The 24,090-nt window shown below is 42.1% G+C and overlaps 2 protein-coding genes across 3 annotated transcripts in view; one reads left to right on the top strand and one right to left on the bottom strand.

Annotated features, from left to right (window-relative positions):
- MRPS27 (mitochondrial ribosomal protein S27) overlaps window positions 1–9,406 on the top strand; it is a 47,961-nt gene extending 38,555 nt beyond the window's left edge. The window contains exons 9-11 of the mRNA XM_067316380.1: window positions 494–636; window positions 4,294–4,449; window positions 9,020–9,406. Coding sequence (XP_067172481.1) covers window positions 494–636; window positions 4,294–4,449; window positions 9,020–9,259 — 539 coding nt within the window. The 3' untranslated portion in view covers window positions 9,260–9,406. The remainder of the gene's footprint in view (window positions 1–493; window positions 637–4,293; window positions 4,450–9,019) is intronic.
- Window positions 9,407–17,975: 8,569 nt separating this feature from the next.
- The window catches only part of MAP1B (microtubule associated protein 1B), a 72,395-nt gene continuing 66,280 nt past the window's right edge, over window positions 17,976–24,090 (bottom strand). The window contains exons 6-7 of one of the 2 annotated variants that reach the window (XM_067316746.1): window positions 23,582–23,820; window positions 17,976–22,447 (exon numbers count right to left, since the gene is read on the bottom strand). In XM_067316746.1, the coding sequence (XP_067172847.1) occupies window positions 22,292–22,447; window positions 23,582–23,820 (395 nt within the window). In that variant the 3' untranslated portion in view covers window positions 17,976–22,291. The remainder of the gene's footprint in view (window positions 22,448–23,581; window positions 23,821–24,090) is intronic. The other variant, XM_067316745.1, reaches the window with a different exon arrangement.

The following is a 24,090-nucleotide window of genomic DNA, read 5'->3' as shown; positions in this document are numbered from 1 at the left end:
AGGCTTATACAATCTGGCCATGACATTCCTGTGTGAGGAGACCCTAATGGCCACACAAGTGAGTTCAGCTCCTCAGATTTAGTGCACACATGCTGCACAGCCAGTCCTTGAAGGCTAAAGAACTGAGATCTTCAGGCATCATGCTCAGAGTTGCTGTTAAAACTGCCAGTCAACCAGGAAATGTGGCCACATTTCTTCTTTTTCTTTGGACAAAGCCAGAAACAAATATGTAATAGACTTGAAGTTGGGCAAAAAAGGCACTTAAACAAAGTAAGATCTAATATCTGTCTTCATGTCTCCATCTGTAAACTATATTGTTTAATAATTCCCTGGGTAATAGCAGTTCTGTCAGAGCTGCTTTGTAGAAAAGTTGTTTTTAACCACAGATGTCAAGAAACTTGCTGTTAATTTTTAAAAAACAGAGCCAACCTATATGGATTTTCTTAAGACTCAAGTGTTGAAATACTAACGTTAAAGTATTGCTCCATCGCAGGGAAAGTGGAGTTGAATAAAGGGCTAAGAGCTGTATACAATCTAATGCCGCTGATATGGACACCTGGATACTTGAATAGAGCCTTGCAAGTGATGGAGAATGTAGCTTCGTTGTCAGGGGACAGCAAAATCTGCAAAGAAGCTGTAAGTATGAGGATGATAAGCCACTTAACAGAAGGAATCTTACAAGCCAAACCCCAGCAAGACCTATTAATTCCCTGCCTTGCTAATTATACGATACCAGGCCTTTCCAGGCCCAGCAATATTTCAAAGGACTTGGGAGGAAATAACATTTAGAACAGAACCACTGCCTCAGTTGTCAAGGCAGCAGTGATGTCTACCAGCAGTTCCTTGGATGTGAGTGTCCACTATTGCCACAAGCTATTAGAGCATGTTCTTAAGCCTCCTTATCTAGGCACCTGACACTGTCTCAGCAAGGAACTGGCTAGAGCAAGCTGAGCTCAGTGTAGCAGGAGTTGGGGAGATGCCTTGGTTGCCCAAGCTTTTGAGCTTGCTCAGAGACATACTTTCTAGCAGTGATGGTGAAATGTTGCATCCCAGGCCTTTCCTGGCTACTTGTATGTGTTGTGTGCCCTTGAGGTGATGTCATGTCCTGAGTGATGATGGTCCAAAGGTGGTACAGGGTGATTTCTAGAAGGGTTCTGGTGCTGTCAGATGGGGCGGGTGGATGGATTAAAGCTATTTGCAAGGATAACACTGACTAAGGGACTTGATGCTTAGGAGTACTCTAGGCTTCAGGCTGTGCCTGGAACCAGCCAGCTTAGGCAGAGTAACTGAGGAAGCCACCATCACATGGGTTGGCCCATAAAAACAGCACTGAAGCTCTCCTTCCCTTCTTGGTACATTTTACTGAAGGGCTGTCTGGTAATGGGAGTCTTTCCTTTGCTGGCATCAGTACTAGGCTTATGGTCTTTGCTTTTCCCATTGCTGGAGGGATGATGATGATGATGATGATGAGCCTCATGTCCTCTCCCTGACAAACAGAGGCCAGGGCACTGCTCAGCAGATTCGCCTGGCATTCCCTACTCAGAAGCAGCTCTATGCGATACTGGAGAGGGCAAGGAAGGAAGCAGCACGTGAAACCCTCCCCCACCATAGGGCACAGCTTAAAGAGCTCATTCCCTCTTTCTGATAAGTACTTACTGTGGTCTTACGCATGAAACAACTCTGGGGAGCACAGCTGAGCATCCCAAGGACCACAGACAGAGAGCTCACCAGCCACTGTTTGTAAACTGTTTGTATAGGTCTTTAACAAAAATAAAGCCTGAAGACATCTCAAAGTTAGCTATTTTGGGGTGTGGTTTGGGGATTTTCTTCCTTACTCCAAGCCTGAAGGACTCAGCCTAATACATTTGAGAGTTACTTCTGCTTACAAACCCTAAGCAAAACCCTCAGTTTATTCTGGATTATAGACAAACATCCTAGTGCTGAAACTAGTTTGTGTCTTTCTATGGTACATCAGGTCTAATCTAGTCTCTTCCTTCTGTGTCTGTACTGATACAGTGAAATAGTGATCTATAGTAAAACCTAGCAATGCTTTCTTTGCAAACACACTTTTTATTTGTTCAGTGAGCAGCTTAAGCTATAGGGTTTTATCACATCTATCATTCAAGAAATTATGAAATAAGATTGTAGCTGATTATTCACTATTGCTGCAAGTGTCACCATACAAATCCAGTAGTAGAGTCCCAAAGGCAATAGCTGTTAGAACCACACAGAAACTTCCCTGAAAAGATCTTTGGCCTGGTTTGGATTTTAGGTAGCAGAGCTAAAACAACAGTGCAAATCATAGAAGCTTCACCAGGACCAGGAGCAGGCCTTGAGGGCCTGATATTAACAAAATGATTTTACCCCAAAGCATTTTTGTGACTCCCAGTGCAAAAAAGAAAACAAGTAAAATATGTTGGTCCATAACCTTCTTTAGTATAAACTAATTGCAGTGTATTGATTTGCATCATCTGGTCTTTTCTATCTAAATGCTTATTAAGATCTTACTATTAAAAATCTGTACAGATATTTTTAATGATTATCTCCAACTAAAATACAATATTCCCAAGGGTGAAGGACTAATAGCACTCACCAGGTCAATAGTGGGGTCAATCAGCTGCCACTGAGGTCGCTAGCAGCTAGGGTGGAAACAATCTCAGGTGTCATAAACCCCCTTTTCCTGTAGTATTCTGGGCCTCTCTTGGGTGGGACTAAATAGACCACTATGCAGTTCTTGCAAATACATGTCATGGCATTGATACACGTAAACCACTATGACCATGCATGCCTGCCCAACAGCAGAGTCATTTGAAAAAGAGACTATCCTGTTTTGCAGACTTGGTTCTTTTTCAACAAGTGATTTTATCTTCTGGTCCATTATCTAAAAGACAAGCTTTCAGGGGAACTTTCTTAATCACGCAGTTTTGGTGTAAGCATTTTCAAGTGATTTGGCCAACCGTCGTCAGAGTCACTTGCTTTCCCTTCAGGCTTTAAGCTTTCATCCATCTTTGACTGGCAAGGTGTTTCTCTTCTCTGTGCCATTACTATCATAATAACTTAATAGAAGTATTGTTTTAGTATTGTGCTATATTGTTTTAACTGTGAACAAGAAAGACAAGCAATACATTTTTTTTGGATTCTCTGAGAAACTCTCCAAATGAAAGCCTGTGTATTTCCAAGCACACATTTATGATTTTGTTGTTTTTTTCATCCTGTTTCACTACTGATAGCTTAAAGATATTTTATGGTACCATTACATTTCAGTGTAAAGAATGTGTTATTTCAAATCAGCCTAGTTTTTTTTCTGTAAGCATTATATATTTATGCTAGGAAAATGAAACCACAGCTATCAAGATCCCTTTTTCTTGTGGAAAGTGTCATAAGTTCAAAGGTCACACAGTTATTTCATCCTACTGATAAACATGCAGAGTTAGGATTCACAGAAGGATAATAGCTTTTCACATTAGTAAAGGCTGATCTTTAAAATGCAGGCAGACTGCATTCAGTAATTTTAGTTATAAAGATCATGTTATTCCCAAAACAGCAGCAACATCCATATAGCAATTCCATCTTCTGTGTCAATAATACATACAGAAACAATTCACCAAGTCTCTTAGTGAAGCTGATGCATTCTTTTGATACAATTGCAATTAGATAGGAGAGGGTGGTTCTCTTAGTACCTTGACATGAGAGCAACATGAAGAGAAAAAGGGTGTCAGAGATTAAAAAATATGCCTATACCAAGATGACATATGCCTACATTTCCATTTTTCCTGTTAAATTATCAAACTAATGACAGAAATGAATTTTCTTATTGCTGAAAAGATGGTTTTCCCCACTTATTTTCACTGAAGAGGAATTGTGATGATCTATTGCAGATTTTATTGTTTAAATGTTCCATAGTAACATCTTATTTAGATATATCTGTACCTGTATATCGTGCTAGTGCTGTTATCAATGTGACTACCATTTAGAGTTAGTATTTATGGCCAGATAGCAGGCCAAGAGGAATTGTTTGTCTAATGCCTGACACATCTGCAAATACCAGTCGCATCTGAGTCGCAGGGAGTTTTACTGTTGACAGGAGATGGGGGGTTGGTCTGCCCCAAGTACAATACACAATCCCTCCTAATAATAATAAACCTACTTTCTTTTAGAATTTGGTTTTCTTTTTGTCTTATAGTCGCCTCAAAATACACATTAACTTGTGAGGTTGTTTGTAAATGTGACAGCAGTATTATTCAGATTGTATTTCTAAACTTTATGCTAACGATGACAAATGTGATTGTTCAGATTGATATTGTGGAGACCATTTTGCAGTCTGCCCTTGAAGCAAAACCTGATCCAGAACCATCAGAAGAAGTCGAGAAGGTAGAGCAGAAGTCACAGTGTGCAGAGTCAGAAGAAACTGAGCAGTCTAAAATACCTGATTACTACAACCGATTCAAGGTAGGAGATTTTCTTTCATCTAGTTATTACTAAGCGGTAGTAAATATCCATAGTATATATCAGTAAATATATATTACTCTCTTAATACGCTACTAGACTGACACTCCTTCAGTGCATCAGAAGCACTACCCAGCATTTTGGAGACTGATGTCACATTACATTTTTACTGCCTCAAACACGAAGCAGCCTACAAAGAAATAAACGCTCAAGGCCACTTGTCTTTTGTCTGTCTGCTGGCATTTTATCTTTGCTTTTCATACGTCAAACTGATAAATCCAAATCCTGTTCGCTAAAGTGGTATGTCATTACAGATCCATTATCTGACCTTGTATGGGCTTTTGCTCATTAAAATAAAATGTCCTGAGGATGAGACCATCCTGAATTTATTGTCCATTTATGTATGTTATCATTAAGTAAGAATGTTGCATCCTATACTTTCAGTCTGGGGAATTAGGTAAGGCTATAACCCCTTTCTTTTATCTTTAAGTCTTCACACTGCTGCTAACAATGTGGAATACAAACAGTTGTTCATGAAGGCATAGCTATATAATGAGCCCATTTTATTTGATCATCTCTGATTTGTGCTGTGTGAAAATCAAATACCCCAGGTTAATATTAATCTGGCCTGTAGTTCCAGGAGTAGTGCTCTTTCCTTAGCATATCACTTTTCATTGTTGCTGCCGCAACCTTGGACAGTTGTTCTGGATACAGATAGCTGTTCTTCTAAAGAAATTTTAGAAGTTAGAAAAGACTAGTATCCTATGGTTTCACCTTACAAACGCACACTTTTCCCTTCTTCGATTTTTATTTACATAAATTATTTACCACTAATCTTTAGATATTAAACTTGTTTCAGAGGCAGTTAGAACTTTTTAATTAAAGTCTTTGGGAATCAGTGGCTGCTCAGCATGTGATAATTAATGCCTGGGTGAATTGCAGTCGGGTGGATAAACACAACTGCTCTTTGAAGGAGGGAGTGAGACATTTTTATGAGTCTCTCATTATCTACCCTACAAAGAAAATGTAGACACCCTTGAAATGTGTAGAAACGACACCCTTGCTCAAAACAAGGCATAAATGCCAGATTGGGACAGACTGGTGCCAAGTGGAGGTGTTTTCTCATCACCTCAGCCTTTCCACAAGTTCCATAATTAACCTCAGTTCAGGCATTCTGTGGTGTAGGAGTGAGTGCCTTGATACTGGGCCAACAAATCACAGCATCCAGCCTTAGCTCTAAGGCCTCACCAGAAGAGTCTGAATATAAGGAAAGACATAACCTTTGTGTGAAGTCTAGGCATCCAGCAGTAAGCTACATATAAGTAAGCCACATTTTTTAGTTGTCTAGATGAGAAGAGAGCTCTCAGGTCATTTCAGCTAAGTCTAGACTACCTCTCAGACTCCTCTCTCAAGTCCATTAAGCCAGAGGCAGCCAGTCTTCCTGACTGAGCCCCAGGACAATTACAGGAGTAGTTCACAGGCCTGAGATGACTGTTCACTAGAAGTTCATTAGCTCTGAGGCAAGGTGGCAGCTGTGAAGCAACCTGGTGATGTTGGCATTCACAGCCGCTGTCCCAGCACAGATTCTGCCCCTCACATGAGATAACCTCAACACAGAAGCTGCACTTCTGCTGCTGAAGAGCAGTTTGTCCAGCCTTGCATTAGCCAGCACGTCCCAATCTTCCCCTGGTGGTCAAATTCAACTGCTTCTGTCTCCTGCTTACACAGTTGTCTTTCACAAGTTATACAACTGGATATGAGTATTACTGATCCCTCACATCTCAGGAAGTCTTTAATTTGTTCTCTCTTCTTACATCCAGGTAGAAAAAGCAAGGTCTGTAGAGTAAACAGAAATATTACAAAATACTCTTTCTTTACCCAGCCCACACATTCTCTGTAATGAGAAGGGGAAGACAATCAGATTTTAGTGGTGATTTTTTTGCAGGCTGAGTTAGTTCTGTTAATCTGTCAAATATATGCTCCTGTGCTGTGTTTGGGCATTATTACTATTTTCATGCTTCTTGCAGAATACATGTGGCTTAGTCAATGGCCCAAGTGTATAGAGGCTGCCTTTCCACTCCATGTCTTTCCTCACAGTGTAACTCACTGGATTTTCATGTGTCTATTTGCTTCACATCATGTCATGCATGGCTTTTGTACACGTATTTGAACTTCATGTCTACTTTCAGCCAGAAGAACAGCCATTTTTAGAAGTACCTGGAAAAAAACATGTCAGCTTGACTAACAAATAAGATGTCTGAGAGGCAGCATGTCCTTCCTCTCCACTAAAACAAATAGGACTTGAGGGCATTTGGCTCTTTTCAGATAAAACCTCTGGAGCTGTAATTTGAACTCTGTGTCTGACACTGTCATTCATGTTGTAATTACCTGTCTTCAGATACCATATACTTAGGCCTGCTGTTCAGTACAGCATTCCTCAGGCAATTTCCTCCATCTGTGTCAATGATCAGTGGGCAAGCATTTCATCTTGTAAACGCTGGGTTCGTATCAAGAACCAAGCTGCACACAAACACCAGCTCTAAAAGCAGTGCTCCTTCTCTGACCGTCTGCATACAAAGCCCTGGAGTCTGCTTTCCAAAGTCAATGATTTAGCCTTATAAAAATGTGCCCTTCTGGTACCTTCAGGACGTACAGCTTGTCAGTTTCCAAAATTAGTTTTACTAATAGTTTACAGCAGAGCAGGGAGGATTACAGGAGTTCAGTGGTAGGTTAGAAGAGAGGTCCTGCTAGTTCCCAGTCCATTGTATTTCTTCTAGTTCAATTTCATACTGCTTTGGTTCAGCACACAAACCCCTTTTTCAGCATATCCTCAGTAGTGATTGTAGGGAGAGCCTGAATAAGACAGTTATATTTAAACTGCACATTTAATCTGTAAGGATGAGGACAGTTGTCAGGAATTACATTCCTTTCCTGGACCCAAACTGCACTGTCTTTTCATATTTCTCACTGACATGTCAAACAAAATACAGATGAATATGCCTAAATATTATGAAGTTCAGTTTTAGTCCAGTAGTTTCAAAGCCTTTTTTTTTTCCCTCATTTGTTTTCTTTCTTTATACATGAAATCAAAAAGCTGGCACAGCCAAAAACCCAGGACCCACACACCTGCATGCCTGCTGTTTTAGAGCCTTCTTTAATCTGCTGTCTGTCCAGTTCAAACCTCCTTGGGCCTGGCAATACACAGCAAAACCATCATAGTTGTTTTGGTTGAGGCGGGGAGAAGTGGAGAGGCCTCAGAAGGGACATCACGGTTTCCTGTGTGCTGCAGAGCAGAGCCCCAAGGCAGGAGCTGAGGGAAGAAGTGGTTAGTGCATTTGCAGATCATGATTCTCAGCATGGGCTGAAGTAAGAGGAACACTGCAGGCCAGCAGCACACTACCTAAGTTTCCAGTGGTAACTGGGGTGGAAGTCTAGATGTCCATGTGACCCAGAATTGCCATTTTGTTAGAAGTCACCCTCTTTCCATCATTCTTCAATGCTAAACAGTAGGCTTTATTCAAAGGACCAATGGAAGAAGCATAGAGTGTACCCTTCTTTAGGCTACCTAGTTAGTTCTAAAAGTGCTCTGCTCAGGAAAACATTTTATTTAGAGGAACAAGCAGAAAAATGTGTCCCTATCTGATGAATGAGCAAGGGGTAAAGAATCTGCCTGTGCCGTGTTGTCTTCCTCCCCCAGGAACCTCCTCCCTGGCTCTCTGTGTATCTGCACTTTTAAGGCAATTAATCAGGTTGTTAGTGAGGCATCTGGCTAAAGATTCCAGAAAGTCAGAAATAGTATCACTGGATGATTCATCATCTTAAGTGAATTAATATTTTTGTGCTGCATAAAATCTAGATAAGTAAAGCTCAAGAAAGAAATACCACACTTTCCTCGCTCAAGCATTGCTCTTAGCTACAGTGGTATAATCCAGCATAGAATATCCCTGAATAAATATCACTTGATTCAGCTCTATTGTACAGTCTGTGTAAGCATAGTCAAGCTTCAGATCACATTACTTGTTGGGAAAAACATCCAGTGGAATGTGGTGGTGGCTCACTATAGCTGAAAGGGCTCATGGGATCTATTTAATATTCCATTAGTAAGAGACCATCTAAAGTGATTTGCATCTGTTGAAAAGGATGCTAATGCAGACAGTGCAGAGCAAATCTTTACATCAGCTTTGATTTAATGCACAAAAAAACAAAGTGTTTAGAGTATATTTGTCGTAGGTGACTGGTCAGCTAATGAAAAACATTTTTGTTTATGCCAGGTAACTGAACTTGGAAAAACAGAGAATTTCAGAGCTCAAATGAAATGAAACTTGATTGTTTCAGTTTTATCGCTCAATAAAAACTTAATTGTGGACACTAGCATTTGAAAAAATGAAAAAAAAAAAAAAAAGGTATCCAGTCAAAACACTTTGCTAAATAGTTATTTGGTCCATGTACCCAGCTAACAGATAGATTCAAACAGCCACAAATTGTTATAGGGAAGTATTTTGTGGCTGATTATTTTGTGGCTGACTGGTGCTCTCTTTCTTCTCTCTCCCCACCAAATCCATTTTTATGACAGGAGCTGTACTCTAAGCTGCATTCACTTGGCAAGGTTGAATCTGAAAACCTGTTAACCCTGACCACCCAACTTGTCAAGGAAAAGCTGCCAGCATGTGAAGTGGAAGACATTGCAAAACATGAGCAGAAGCTAAAGGAGTGGGAGCAAGAACAAGCACTTCTTACCGAGAGAGAAAGAGAGATGAGAGAAAAGGCTAAGCAGGAACTGGAAGCTAGGAAGCTGGCTAACGCATCTGTTTAATACTGGAACTCAAAGACAGTGTTACACATTCTTCTGGTAATAAATTTAAGTGCTCACTGTTATTAATACCTCGTTTTAATCCTGCTGCAAACATGTCTTTATGTGACCACTTACTATACGCAAATTAAACTATTTCCATTTTGTCCATTTCCTGAAGTACAGCACGTGGTTTAGAAATCATCATCCTGTATATGATATCTGTTCCTGCTATCTTCTGCCAGGCAGGGGGTGGGATGGAGACAACACAAAGAAACAAAGGCATAAAAAGCGGCTTGCCTATGGTGAAAGGTGTTGAGGGTGGACAAAAAAGGAAGAGGGAGGGATTTCTAACACAAGTTATTTCACCAGACATTTCTCACAGGAAAGAATAAGAATCCTTTGGTTACTCTGAACTTCAGACACTAAGAGGATTAATGCATTGATTTCTTTTTTCCCCTCCCAACCCATTTGGAAGGATCAGGCTACTATACATGGAGTTGGAAGCCTTACTTTGGACTATTTTTAAAACTATTTTTAAAGACTTTTAGCTTAGAGAGTTAGCATGCGCACAGGCACTTAGATGTACCTCTAAAAATATCTCTCTGTAAGGAAGCTGGAAATTCACTAGCACTACTTTGTTCCATTTTTAAGGTCAATGGAGAGACATCCACAACCACCTCAGCAAACACCAAAGAGCCTCATACTGCATTGTAGTTCCCTTTTATTTTCTGGGCAGTTTCATGGGGTTTTTTGACCCAATTCTCTTCTGGCATCATCTGCGTACATGTTCTGTTGGTAATTTTCCCATGCTTCATCCTTCAGACTGGTAAAAGAAGGTAGCTGCTGACACTAAGCATAGAGCACAAAAAAAACAGGAAGGGCGGAAGGGCTCATGGCTCATGCACTTTGGTCAGGTGCATCAGCATCCATCCCTACTTACATTCCCTGTCACTGCAGAATCTGATCAGCTGCAGCCTGCAGCTTTCTACAGCTCCTGACAGGATAAGTTCCTTAAAAACAGGAAGATCCTAGCAACAGTCCTGTTGTATTGCAACTTGTTATGGCAACAATAGTGTTCTGTGTGTTGGTGTAGTAAAGCATTTGATAAGCGTTTCCAGTTTTATCATGCACCTGTCTAGTCTTATAGCTTAAAAACATGTCACAAGTTCACTGTAAACTCAGTGAGAAGACACAGCAAATCTCTGAACTTGTTTGAAGTGTAGGAAAGGATCTTAGCAACATCCACCAAATACTGTTTGTGTTCCCAGTGCACAGCAATAAGGCCTTTCACCCCATCTTGTCAACAAGTCCCATAGTTTCTTTCACATCTCAAGAAGAGAGTGCAGTCTCCAAGTGGATGATTTTGTGGCTTGGACTAACCAGCAGTAGCCTTTTCCCAGGCAACTTTTCCCTATCAAGTCTCCTGAAGTATTTTTTTCTCTCCTCTTTCTTGGGCTAAATAGTTCCCGGTTGCTAGGGGGTGAAGTCAAGGAGTCCTTAAGGGACAGTGGGAGACCAAACACATTCTAAGAACAACTTCCTTAAAACCGGTGGCTTCAAGTGGTCATCACTCCTAGTCCATCTACAGGAGGCTGAAGCCTCCCTCTCCTGCCCACGTATTTGGGGTCCTTCAGTACCAGAACACAGGTGGCACCTCCAAAGGGTCACAGTTACTACTGTGTCAGATTTTTTTCTCAGCTCCTTGCTACAGGCACAGAAACCACCTTTCCTGCCTAGGTTCTTTTCTACACCACCACACCATTTTAAGACTCTCCTCATCTTGCCAACACATGGCCTCTGGACACTGCAGGTGTTGAACCTGTGCTTATGAGATACTATTTAGCTAGGCCACAAGGGGTGCTGCTGTATTTTTCCATCTTTCTCATCAGCATCTGGTTTTTGGCAGCACAAGGAGGCTGTTTCTGCCCTGCTTCGCCCTGCTCAGTAGATGTGCCAGCCCAGTAATGCTAACTGAGCGCTAGCAAGCTGCTAGCTGCCATTTCCCCACCACAGTTCCCTCACAACTTGTCCCTCCTCCATTTTAGACTTAACTATGCTAACAGTGGGGGGGAGGGGAAATCACCCTGTGTGCTTTGAGTAACCTGTTAGTTAATTAATATTACAGCTTTCCACCTTGTTTTACTCCAGGCATTATAGGTTCAAATATGTTGAGTGCAGGCTAAAGCTGAAAATCCTCTCAAACAGTGCAGATACAAGCTTTTATCCAGGCCTAGGCTTTAAGTGAACTGCAGAGAATGCCAGTTTTGGCTAGTGCTACCCTTCAGGAGCAGTTCTGCTGCTCTGCGGGTAGACCAGGTATTCTGCGCGAGGCCCGACTCATCACCAGTCTGTCCCACCTATCACTGGGATGGGAATTTTCCTACTAAACACATCACGGGCAGCTCTTGTCTCTGGGGCTGGATGAAGAAAATCAAATCCAAAAACCCGCTGCAGTCAAAGCCATCTCCCACAGACACACAGGTCCCAGGCTGCTTGTGGCTTGAAAAGTCAGTTTTGCCAAGCCCAATACCTGCCCCACACCAGGGCTCCTCTTACTTCTCCCCACCTCAGGCCCCAGCCAACTAGTTCTTCACCATCCAGCACCTCCATGTAGCCCAGGTCTCACCACTATCTCTCTCAGTAGTGACCAGCTTCTGCCAAACCAGTTTTTTCTAGCCAAGCAAAGTCTCACATTCCCACAAGCCATAAGCCTACCTATACCCTCTTGAATTCACCAGCAATCCTGCCAGCTTTCCCAGCCTGCCCTCTGAGCTCCCCCTCCTTGACCCCCCTTCATGTTCCTCCCGTACATCATCTCATATTTATTGCCTCCCCACAGCAAGGCCATGTCTCTTTGCTTCCCTGTACCCGACAGCAAGGCACCAGGGGCCGTGCAGGCTGCAGTACAGGCTACAAGCCCTGGGGCACCTCAAGGCATCCAGACCCCAGAGGCAGCTCCTCCAAGAGGTTTGCACTTCCCTTGGAAATAGAAATTAGCATCTGGAGAGTGCATGTGGGGAGATGAAAATCAAATAATAACCTACAAGGTACTCTCCGCTTTGGTGCTCTCTCTCATCTGCTAGCTGTGGGGTGGGCCAATACTGGGACAGACAACATGTGAGAAGGGAAGATTCAGTGCTCCTTAGGGAAGAGCACTGTTCAGGCATGTGATCAGCTGCTCTAGGGAGACACAGCCAATAATTCACCCCAGAGGCAGCAGCATGGAAAATAACAGAATAGCAACTAACTCAGTCTGACTTACCTGCTTTTCTCTTTCTCATTCCAGAAAAAGTGAGATAGATTTGACTCCTCCCTCCTTGCACAAATAATATTGTGCGCACACACACACACTTTCACAACCTGTTTCTCAGATGCTTGTTAGACTACACTTAAAAGGAGTTCAAACAACACACAGAAATTCCTCAGAGTGAAACAGAGAAGCAGATAGTCAAAAGCCCTTCCTGCGAACACCTTGGCTTGTGTGCTCTCCCGTGATAGCCATCACCTGCTGTGATACAGCTGGCGACATTTAGAAGGGCTGCACAGAAGCCATACACCACCTTTCATCAGCTGCTGCTCAAACAGGTGCCTGGGCACCAAGGGAAAAATATATGTGTGCGTGTATATGTGTGTATATACACATTAAAAAAAAATGATTTTTGTATTTTCTACAACTGCAAAAACTGCTGAGTTCCCCCAGTCCTGCTCCCTGGTACTCATTTGATGCGAGCTCCCTAGGAAGCTCTTGTGCTTTCTGAAATCTTGCTGCTCTTTGCTGCACCATATCAGACAGCTGCTTAGATGTTTCTGTGTGTGGATGGGACTGTCAAAATATTTCCCTGAGGGGACAGACCAAGATCTTTCTCAGTAGTAACATTGTCTCCTTTCTTTGGATCACCTCTCCCTCTAGAAATGTTCCTTCACATCCTGTTTTCTTTTGTGACTACAGCTGTGATTTGGATTAAAGCTACTGGGGCTTCTCCCTTGTCAGTTTACTTCTAAATCACAGGACCATATCTTTCATCACAAAATTTTTTCAATAATTTCCCTACTTGTTATCCAAGTATCTGTATAGCTACAGGTACAGAAAAACTCCCGGTGCTGGAAGCAGTACATTTGCATGCATGGTCACCGAGCTGTGCATGCAGATGAGGTGACTGCCAGCCTACCTAGGGCCAGCATGTGCCCTGCTCCTGTGACAGCCTGGCCAGCCTGGCACATCCCAGCGGTGCTGGCAGCCCCTGCTCCCTCCCTGGCTGGGGCGGGGCCCCTTCCCGCAGCACCACCGCCACAGGGAGCAGCAACCCACACGGATGCAAAGCCTCTCTGCTACCGAGGCAACCATTTGCCTGCTGCTTGGAGAAATACCAGCACTGCAAGGGTTAAAGCTGGCCCCTTTGATTCAAAAAGCAGATTGCTGATTCAAATCTGTGGCAGACACCGAATATGCTGCTGATTAGGGAAGCAAATATGTAACTCTTCCTCCCACAAGTGTCTCTGACGTAAGATTTCCAAAGCACTGAAGGTCGTTATCTATTATTCACAAGAGGAAAATTATGTATTTATTCCCTTGCAGTTAGAGTAAATGTTGCCTGAAGCCTTTTGCGGACGGGGCCTGCTTATGGTAACACCTGACCTCCTCAGCCTAAAATTCGCTGGCGCCCTCGGGCCTGGTCGGGTGCCAGTCTCAGGTGGCAAAGCAGCGGCATGGCCCTTTCTGTGGCATCGAGGGAGGGGATGGTCCCGGCCACGTGGTGCCCCGGCCGCGCTGCCCCCACGGCCACATGTGCCAGCCGCCTCCTGCCTGCCTGGGGCCCCAGCCACCCCAGCCCGACTGCATCTCTCTGCCCACGACATGGCAGTGCTGCCCTCACTACTGGCTGCGGGCAGCCCAGGGCGCTGCTGCACAGCAGGGCTCCCCTTGGCCCAAAAGCTGCCCCGTGGCAGAGACCACCCGCTCTGCGGCTGCCACGGAGCTGTGGCCAGTGTCCTTCCTGCGTGCGGCGGCCCCTGGCACCACCTGGTCCCAAAACGGCCCAGGCCCCTTCCCCTGCCTGCGGGCTGCCGACACCGTGGGGCCCCGCTCCGCCACCTCTGCGGCTCCCCGGGGCTGCACCTTGGCTGTCAGTGTTTTTTAACTTCAGTTTGGACCCAGCGTTGTCTCCTAAACTGCCCGTGACAGGATCACCGAGACTCTGAGCCAGGGCGCAGCTGCCCAGACAGCCGGTGTGCAGCCGGCCAGGCACTGCCTCCACGCTGCGGCCGTGCCTGCGGAGGGGACAGCAGCACAGCCCGTTCTGAGGGCCAAGGGCAGGTAAAGTTTTAAGGCTTTCCCATCTGAACAACTGCCAATAGAGCAAAACAAATACTACGTCCATTTTCATTTGCATTGCTCTGAATGTGTGCATGAGTTGTTATGGATCAGCTCTCACATCCTTGGAAGTCAACGACATGACTCGGGGGGGTACAGGGTAAGGCCTAAACTGAATATAAGAATATCGAGGGGTCGCTGTCAGAATGTTCCCATTTCTGCCAGTAAAGTCATTTGTTACAATATTTACAAATTCAAAGTCACGTTTACAAAAACAGAGTCACACCACCATCCTCAAGGGATGCAAGATCTGGCTCACTGAACTGCATCCAATTCTGCAAGTAGTGCTGTTGGCTTTGCTAGGGCTGTTTAAGTAGAAAGTTTAACTGAACTTTGGAAAATGTATTTCTGGTGAATATTTGAGCACATTTGTGGAAAATAAAGTTAAACTTAACTTGCCAGAAATATAATTATAGGAAATCTTAGTATTACTGAGGGCAGTGCTCTTCCACTGCAGAAGAGTAACTACTGCTGACATAAGTGACAAACAACCTGAGCCTGGGACAGTGACTCCTTGAAATAAGAGCCATGGAGAATGAAGTATAAGTCAAGAACTAGCCATTAGGCAATAATTCAAGAGCCGTTTAAGATAGTAAACACATTCAAGAAAACTGTGCTCTGGGTCAGTCTCCCCACAGAAATATAGTACCATTCAGTAACTACAATGGAGGCACCAAGCTCTACTAGCAATTCTTACAGCACTAACTCTGTTGTTGCTCTTAAACCTTTCTGATAAACTCTAGTCCACTCAGCATGTTCTAAGCTGCAGGTGCCCCAGGCACAGGAATTGCATTAGAGCTTCATTAACATGCACATTAGATTATCAAAATAAAATTCAGCTTTCAATATATCTTGTTTATTGCCATTCCTGACAATCCATTCCTTAAATGAATTTGTAAAGAAACTCTCAAGCCTATTCTGCTCTAATACACATGGTAACTACTGTTATAATTACATCTTTGGAAACTGTAAACTCTTGCTGGAAATACTGACTTGCAGTCTAGGGGGTTCATATTAAGTATTTAAGTGGCTTAGTGGTTTAGTTTACCTTCAGCTGTTTAAGCTAAGAAAGTAATACAGCTGGGCCAAGATGACATAGTGTTTGTAAACGCTCAGTTAAAATGAGTTTCTGAACCATAACAGGTATACAAGATATAACATCAATGTATACAGGAATTGCTATGTATATTTAGGTTTATTGATATTAGGAGATAAGTTCTATCTGTTTCACTTCCCTGCATCATTCACAAGCAGAGGTGATGACTGGGCTGCAGCATGATGAGTAAATCATTGTGGATGCAATCATTTTGCCGGTGAAGTTGCCAGCAGATGCCCAGTGACGCTCTGCTGCTGCCTTGCCAGCTGTTCACAGCAGGGCTGGGAACTCTGCAATTGTTAAAGTGCAGAGAAGTAGTACATAAGGGGCAAGGGTCCCTGAAAAACAGCAGTGAACACAGCTCCAGCAGCTTGCAGTGCTTATTGATTTAGTTCTTTAGTTCTCTTTGATATTAATGGGGAAAAAAATCATTTCTGGTGGAAAAGATATTGAGCATGTTCATTTCCTACTGAAGTCAAAAGCCTCCAGCAAGTCCTCCAGTAAACTGAGGGCGTTCAGGTTTTCTCTGGAGACACTCAGCTTCTGGGGGCTGGGCTGAATCTGAGGAAAACACACACAGTAAAAGGGAGGAGGATCTCCTCGGCGGCCCCGCACCAGCCATACTGGCCTGCCCACATGTGCAAGGGAAAGGTGGGGACCCAAGCAGCAGGTAACAGCGGGGGCAATTTCCACAAAGGATGCACGCGGGCAGCGGCAGTGCGCTGTGACCCTCCAGGAAGCTGAGCAGCCTTGCCAAAACACCAAAGTAGGGCTTGCTGCAGCAACAGGGTGTCACCACCAACATGGCTCAAGGGACCCCCCACATCTCTTCCAATCCCATCAGCCTAGGAACCATGAAAAAGTACCACTTCCTCCCAACCCTAAAATACTAGAAATCAATATTAAACAACCTCCAGGTCCGGGTGCCACAAAATAGATCCCTCATTTTAGGTTTACCCAATAGGACTGAGGGACTATCCATTTCCTATGCCATCTGAAATATTTTACAACCTGAATAAATTTTTTCATTAAGAACACTAAGGGAAATAAAAATTCTTCTCCTCAGCAGCTGCACCGAAGAAAAGTGCTTTTCTCTGGCCTCTGTAATCAGCAATGAAAATGCTACAGACCAAACAATGTCTGTAGTTCTACCTGTGTAAATCCAGAGTCTTTCTCTGCAATTACAGATGACTTATCAGGAGAGAAATCTGACCTGGTATGTTTTACACTACCACAACAGCTCAAAAAATCTTGACATAAACATAAGCAGGATTATCCTGAAGCAAGATTTGTAGCACTTGACTCCCCTCACCTGGTCTTTGTTTTGCTCTACTTTGCCATGCTTAGCCCAGTTCAAGCAAAAACACAATACCTATTAATATTGTTGGAATTTATGAATGAAATCTTAGAAGAGACAGAAAAGGGTCCACAAAGAGGACTCCCATCCGAGGATGAAAGAAATCACACAGTGCCACTGCTTCCTCTTGCAGTGAGCACCCCTAGCCTTGTGCCGCACCAGCCTTTACCCGCTTCCACGTGATTACCGTCTCCCACTGTCTCGCTGTTCACCCACAAGAAAGCTGTAGGTGCTGGCTGTCATACCTCCCTCCAGCGGTCATCACAAGGCCAGCAAAACTCTGAAGGTGCAAGGCCTGATCTTGCAACATCCCTTTAACAGGAGCAGGGGACCAGCCTGCCATTCACAGGAGTAAGCCCCAAAAGTAAAGAACAAAATTAGAGCATCAAAGTACAGTTCAGCTCGAACACTAGCTCCTCCCGAGTGCACTGTCCTGCCCAACCCCCCTTGTCCCAGCCACAGGGCCAGGCAGCGGCACTCCGCAAGGGTCTGCGTTCACTGGCGACAAGCCACACACTTCTGTTACACTGCAACAACCACCTGGTTTGGGAAAGGTCTCTTTTCAAACCAGGAGGGTTCAGGCTGATGTAGCTTTATTGGCTATCTCTGGCACTGCCCCTTGAAGGTGTACTTACTGAAAATGGGGTGTTTTCTCATGCTGCTGAGGAATACAGAAATGAGAACAAAAAATAAAAGCCACATCATGGTACATCATGATAATGTTTTACACCACAAGATAGAAGTAATTTTCTCCGTTTATTTTCTGATTGCTAAAGAGATTGGTTCTTACCTAGCATTTAAATAGTCACTGATCTTTTAAGGAAAACCCCATATATTAGATAATCATGACTGAAGGAAAGGGCAAACTTACAAATACATACATACACAAAGACAAGAAACATGTCAACACCACTTTACCACTTTTGTATTTTATTGTGGAACTGAGCTTGTTTCCTTTACATCAAATATCCTCAATGGAAGAGGGGATATTGCACACAAATATCATAAAAGCACTACATATTACTTTCACTGGAAACTAATTTTCTACATTAGATATGACTGGAGAGAATAGAAGTGATGCAGGATTATAAGACATAATACCATACACAGCTGCAGACTGACACAAACACCATTCAGAACAAGAGAGAGGAGGTGTGTGAGGTGCTTCTCAGCCAGCAACAAGACTGTTTCTTTCCATAGTTTGAAAGATAATGGCTGCATGCAAATGTGTGAAAGCATACTTCAGATTTGCTCTTTTACAGTTGTGATTACAGCCCAGTCTTGAAGAGGCAGCTCCTGCCATATGGAGCTCCTAGCTAGTCTAGTGCAGAGAAGCTTTTTCTTTTTTTCTTCTTTTTTTTTTCTTTTTCTTTCAATATTTTTATGCCATTGTTTTATTTATTTAATTTTTTAGATTTTTTTGTAAAGCCACAACAAACAGACTTTTTTTCCTTTTTTTTTATTTTAAATAGCAAACATTTTTAAACCAGGTGAATAATATAATTGCATTCTAAGAAATGCTTACCCCTAGTTACTTTTAGGTTTTTGTTCAATTATTGAGTGAAAAGATGAAAGCTTACAGTTTCTTTCAAGTGTAAACATTATACTTTTTCCTTTTCTAATAAATCCAGACCAACAAAATTACTATTTCTCTCAAAACATCATCACTGAGCAAGAACCTCTGGCGACAGAGGAACAAAGAGAAGCATATGACAGAAATGTCCCAAATGCACAGTAAGCGCTCGTTGGAGCTAACTTGCTTGTGGTGGGAGGGATTGAAAAGTCAATTAAAAAATTGATTAAATCTTAGTAAATGAGTACCGGGACTCTCCTAAAATGCATAAGCTATCATAGACAATTAAAAAAAAACATTCATATACACAGTTAGCTCCATTCACCACAGTATGTCAGGTAATCAAAAAAAAATCAAAAATGATTTCTATGAAAGATGGAGTGAAAAGTAGAGGTCAGTGAAGTCAGGCCCACCACAAGACTTTGAAAAGGCATGCAAGAGAGGCCCTGTTCAAGTTCGGGAGTGGGATGTGATCTCTAAAGTTAATTCTTCATTGAATTTTATTAAGCAGTATAGTAATAATAGCACAAAGATCATGACTGGGAATGCTATTATGGATAATACCATCATTTAAATGGAGTGTCCTTTACACTTAAATATTGAATCTTTATAATTAGAGTAATCCATATCAAACCATGCTCCTAGAAATCTATGCTGATCAACAGCACTCATCATTAATGTACACGGTACATTTTGATGACTGTTACTAAACTAATTGTGCAGCATTATGACTAGCACAGTTAGATTAGTTCCACAGGCAGGAAAGACATTAAGGGCAAGAGGAGCTAATGGAGGAGTTCATATCTGTGTTACACCCAGGTGTGGTTGTCATTTAAAAGGAAATGGATGGAACAGGCATTACAATACCTCAGAATAGCCAGACTGGGTTTTTAATATTCTTGTAGCAGCAAAAATGAATGTACATTTTAAGATCGTCTGTAACTGCCTATTTTTTTAAGCAAATACTTGAGCCATCACAAACTTACTTGGGGAAATTTAAGGCTTGATTCAAATTTCATTTACAGTAGGACCAAATAACTGTAACTTCACTGATTGCAGTGAAATTGTTGCTGATTTACAGCAGCATAAATGAGATTAGTCTCTGGACCACTGCTGTACTTAAAACAGATTTTCTGCCAAAGCAGAGGTACAAACTGTTTCAGATTTTGTCAGAGAATCAGAAAATCTGTTCCCACCCACTCAAAAAGTTTGAAATCTTACCTATATAAGAAAGTAGACAAAGCAGAAAGAATTGTAGAAATAATACAACTATTCTGCCAAATATTTTGCCTGTAACTTTGAAGACTATGTATTACAAAAGCGATTTTAAGTAAATGATTATGAGCCCAGCCAGCATGCTTGTTTTCACAATACATTTCCATCTGCCTTTTGTGCCATAGTCATTCTAAGTTATGCTTAAGGACTTAAAAGGTATAGCAATAAATAAAAGAGATACCTAAAAAAAAGAAAACATTTAAAATAAATCAAAACCCCCCAAAATTGACAAACAGTAATTCACAGCATTAAATGGGCCTCAGGAGCCCACATTTAAAGGGCCCTAAAGCAGTATATAAAAAAAAAATCATAAAAATTAGGAGTGCAAACATATACCCATTAAAAAAAATCCTATCAATGTAAATTTGAAATAAATTATAAGTAAAGAAAATAAAACGAGGTCATAATTCACTACTTCATGAAACTTAATACCAGCCACAATGGTGAATCATAGAGACCAGCACATATCTCCATTTTGGAGGCCTTTACACCTTCTTCATATTCAGATTCACAAACATCCTACAATGAAACAATATTTTTACTTGGGTAAAGCTTCTGAGACTAAAAAAATTCAAACTGCCTTAAATCACGGAACTGTTGTATATGCTGTTCCTCTGCAAGTGAGCTAAAGTGGGAGGAAAGGGAGGAGGAAAGGGAGGAGGAAAGGGAGGAGGAAAGGGAGGAGGAAAGGGAGGAGGAAAGGGAGGAGGAAAGGGAGGAGGAAAGGGAGGAGGAAATGTGACTTGTTTTAGCTTATCATTTCTTATTCTATCTTTCTTCAAGATCTTGCAAGGGTTGAGAATCTAGGTTACACCCTTGTAAACATTAGGCAATCAACTTTTCAAATCCCATTTTCTATCATAAAAAGGTTAATTTTATCACCAGGGTGCCCCCCCACCTCCCCCAAGGTATTGGCAGTTGTCTATTTTCAATAAATGTTACCACAATATCCATTCTCACCAGAACCTTAAACAACATTATTCATTTATCTTATAAAACTACTAAAAAAAATTGCCTTCACCTGAAATTTTTTTCTTTGCATTTTCCTGTAAATGAAAACTTTTGTTAAAAATTCATCTATTAAAAGTTCACACAGCACTAAAAAAAAAGGATCTGTACATTTGTTCCCATATTCACTCTTAAATTAAACAAAATAAGGTAAGACAAAGGAATATTGAATACTGTACAGACTCACAGGTAACCTTTTTCATCATCCTGAATGTTTCACCAAGTTTTGCAACTCTGATACTGGACACCACTTCAATCTTGCTTCCACAGTACAAAAGAAGCTTTCAGAAAAAATGCTTGTCTTGCCTTGTTCAGCTGTCCAGGTGCATCAATGAAGTGATCACATAACTAACACACGTAATTCATAGCACCAAGCCGTTTGACCAGTCAGATAGGCTTCTAGTACCACACATGCACACTCACACTTCTTTACTGGTGTAACTATGATCCTACACAGATGTTTTATAAACTTGCTGTCTCAACATTAAAAAATAAGTGCATCAAGTTTCTTTGTACATTCAAGTCACTTTCTAAGGCAAATTGTCTACTGTATGTACTCCCAACTGCTTTGGTATTTTGCTTCAGCTAATTGACTGTTGATGTGGGTGTTTAAGCATGTGGACTGGTCAATTCTGAGTTTAGTAAGTGGATTTTCACTGGGGAGCATGCCTTAGACCAACATGTCTGCATGTGGAAAGAAAGGTTTTCAAATTCTGAATGGGGTTCAAACTACTTGCATATTTGGTCTATGATTGTTATGGCATGTCAGTATGCAGAGTTCAAATTAAAGTGGATAACTGCTAATGAGTGTTTAGGTTGTACGTCCCTTCCTAGCCACATTCTCTTTCTTTTTATTTTCCAGCTAACTTAATTCTGTAAAGTAAGGACCCCCTTTGCAATAGCTCAGATTGATATAAATTTAAAACTTTCTTTTCATGTTAGAGCATAAGCAGACTGCAGTAAGCGATACATCTATTGCCATGAGACTAATGCAGATCTAATTATTTATTACTTTCTCCTCCTACCCCTCTCTCTCTTTCTCTCTCTCTGTGTTTCTTTAGAGGGCAAATGCCTCTACCTGGCAGAAGTCAGTTGGGGTTGCTAGTGCATGGTTTCCAAATGTTCAGCAGAGATGAAACTGGATCTGTTTTTTCGCAGTAATTTGAACCCTACTATGGGAATACTGTTACTTCCCTTAGCAATCAGCAAAGACTGAAAAATAATAGTGATTTGCATCACCTTGACACAGTATAGCATTTGGCAGGTATATAGTTCAGCAGTTGAAATAGATGGGTTGAAATTTTAGAAAAGGTGTTTTCAAATTGAAGAATTTCTGGAAACAAAGTTTAATGTTGTGGTGCATGGTCTTGTTCTTACAGTTCAATCTTGCATGCAGGAAAAGATTCATCTTGCATAACAACAGTGCTGCTGCTTGCCAAAACCATGATGTTGAGGTCCTGCTGTTTCTCATGGGTCTCTTGGTACCATTCCCTCATCACTTCTGAGTCATGGGTTGGGATTAAGGTCACCTACAACAGAAAACAGGAGAACTCCTGAGGAATGGACAGTGATAAGAAAAACATCTTTTAAGAAGTCCCAACCAGCAAGCATTTCCCTTTTGGAAAGAGTGGATCTTTATGCAATAAATACCCAAATAAGTGGATGGATAAGAGAAAATAATTAAATGCATAGATAGGAAAAAATAACCATAAAGAAGCATTTTATCAAAATAAAAACTTGTTTCTGTAAGGTGCTGAGATGTAGCTTTCCAGAGAAGTAGCAGTCTGTAGTCTGCATTGATATCTTTTCAGATTATGACAAAGAATTTTTATTTGTGTGTTATGTCAGAAGGGCATATGAAGTTTCCAAGTGTACATGCTAACTATATATAAACCATGAAACATTCACTTCTTCTCTCCTGCTTACAAACTGTAAGGTTTCCAAACTTGGATCCTATATGGTATAGTAATAAGATCAAATAGTATTCAAATACAGTTAAGCCAAATGGCGCTGTAAACCAGGAGTTCCCAACTGTTTTGGATTGAGTTTCACTCTCATTTCCTTCCTCAGATTTCTTGTTGAGGTCCCCGGAGTTTAAAGGGGATACACTACTTCTGAGATGTTCCTGGGACTGACGGGGGAAGGCTTGGGGTCATAGTTGTTGGAAATCGTGCTATAGGTATGATAGCACAGATGAGGAGAACGGTTTGGGGGGAGTGAAGGAAGGAAGGTGATGTGCTGTAGAAAGCCGTCCCTTCCTCTCCCTCCTGGTTGCTGTTTTTGCAGTGCTCACTCAAGAAGAAAGGGCAGCAGCACTAGTAGAGGCCCAGGACAACAGGCTGAACAGGCAGCTTGGGGGCAGCGAATGGTGCCCAGCATCAAACCAGGCAAGCGCTGCCACTACTGTGAGGAGCAGGCAAGTCTGAGCCAGATCTGTGGCTGCTGTTTTATTCTCCAGGAAGAGATCAGAAGAACCAGAAATGGGGGCGCTGCCAGGTAAGGTCCACTCTAAGCTTCACCCTTGTGTCCTCTCACATCACTAGTGAACAAGGCGCCCTGGCTGCAAACCCCTGCTCTGAGCAGCCGCAGTCTGCTCTTGCTTCCTGTAGTTGTTTCCCAGAGAAGTTTAAATTTCCATGTAGAAACACTAGAGAAGAGCATACCTGCATGTTACTCTCCCACTGGGCCTTGCCCTCCAGCAAGGAGTCCAGAACAGCCCTACTTGGCTCCTCAGCAGCAGCATCGTTCCCGCTCACCACATAGTAGGATGACCGGACCCTCTTGAAAAACTCAACATCAACATTCTTGCTATTGCTGTGGTTGGGGATGTACACCAGATCCAAATACACTGGAGGTCCTGGAGGCACAGCTGTTGATTTTGTCAACTTACTGTTTGCGGGTCCTTTGAAAATCAAACAAGAATATATCACAGACTGGTTGAAAAGATGCATTTATTAATTACCATTATAATTGCTGAGGTGATATTCCCTAAAATAGTTTGTCTTGGTTAAGCATCACATAGCTACAGCTGTACTTCTGTGTCCTCTGAAACAATTATGCTGTTACCCTCCTACATCTAATGACATGTTCCAGTCTAGTTGTATCTAAATCATAACTGTACTGGTAGGAAAAAAATCTGAATAAATGCAACTAATTATATAATGCAATAAAA

This window comes from Apteryx mantelli, chromosome Z, assembly GCF_036417845.1.
Source record: "Apteryx mantelli isolate bAptMan1 chromosome Z, bAptMan1.hap1, whole genome shotgun sequence".
Taxonomy (NCBI): Eukaryota; Metazoa; Chordata; class Aves; order Apterygiformes; family Apterygidae; genus Apteryx; species Apteryx mantelli.
The sequence above is the reverse complement of the archived record's forward strand: the minus strand, read 5'-3'. Positions and strand labels throughout refer to the sequence as shown.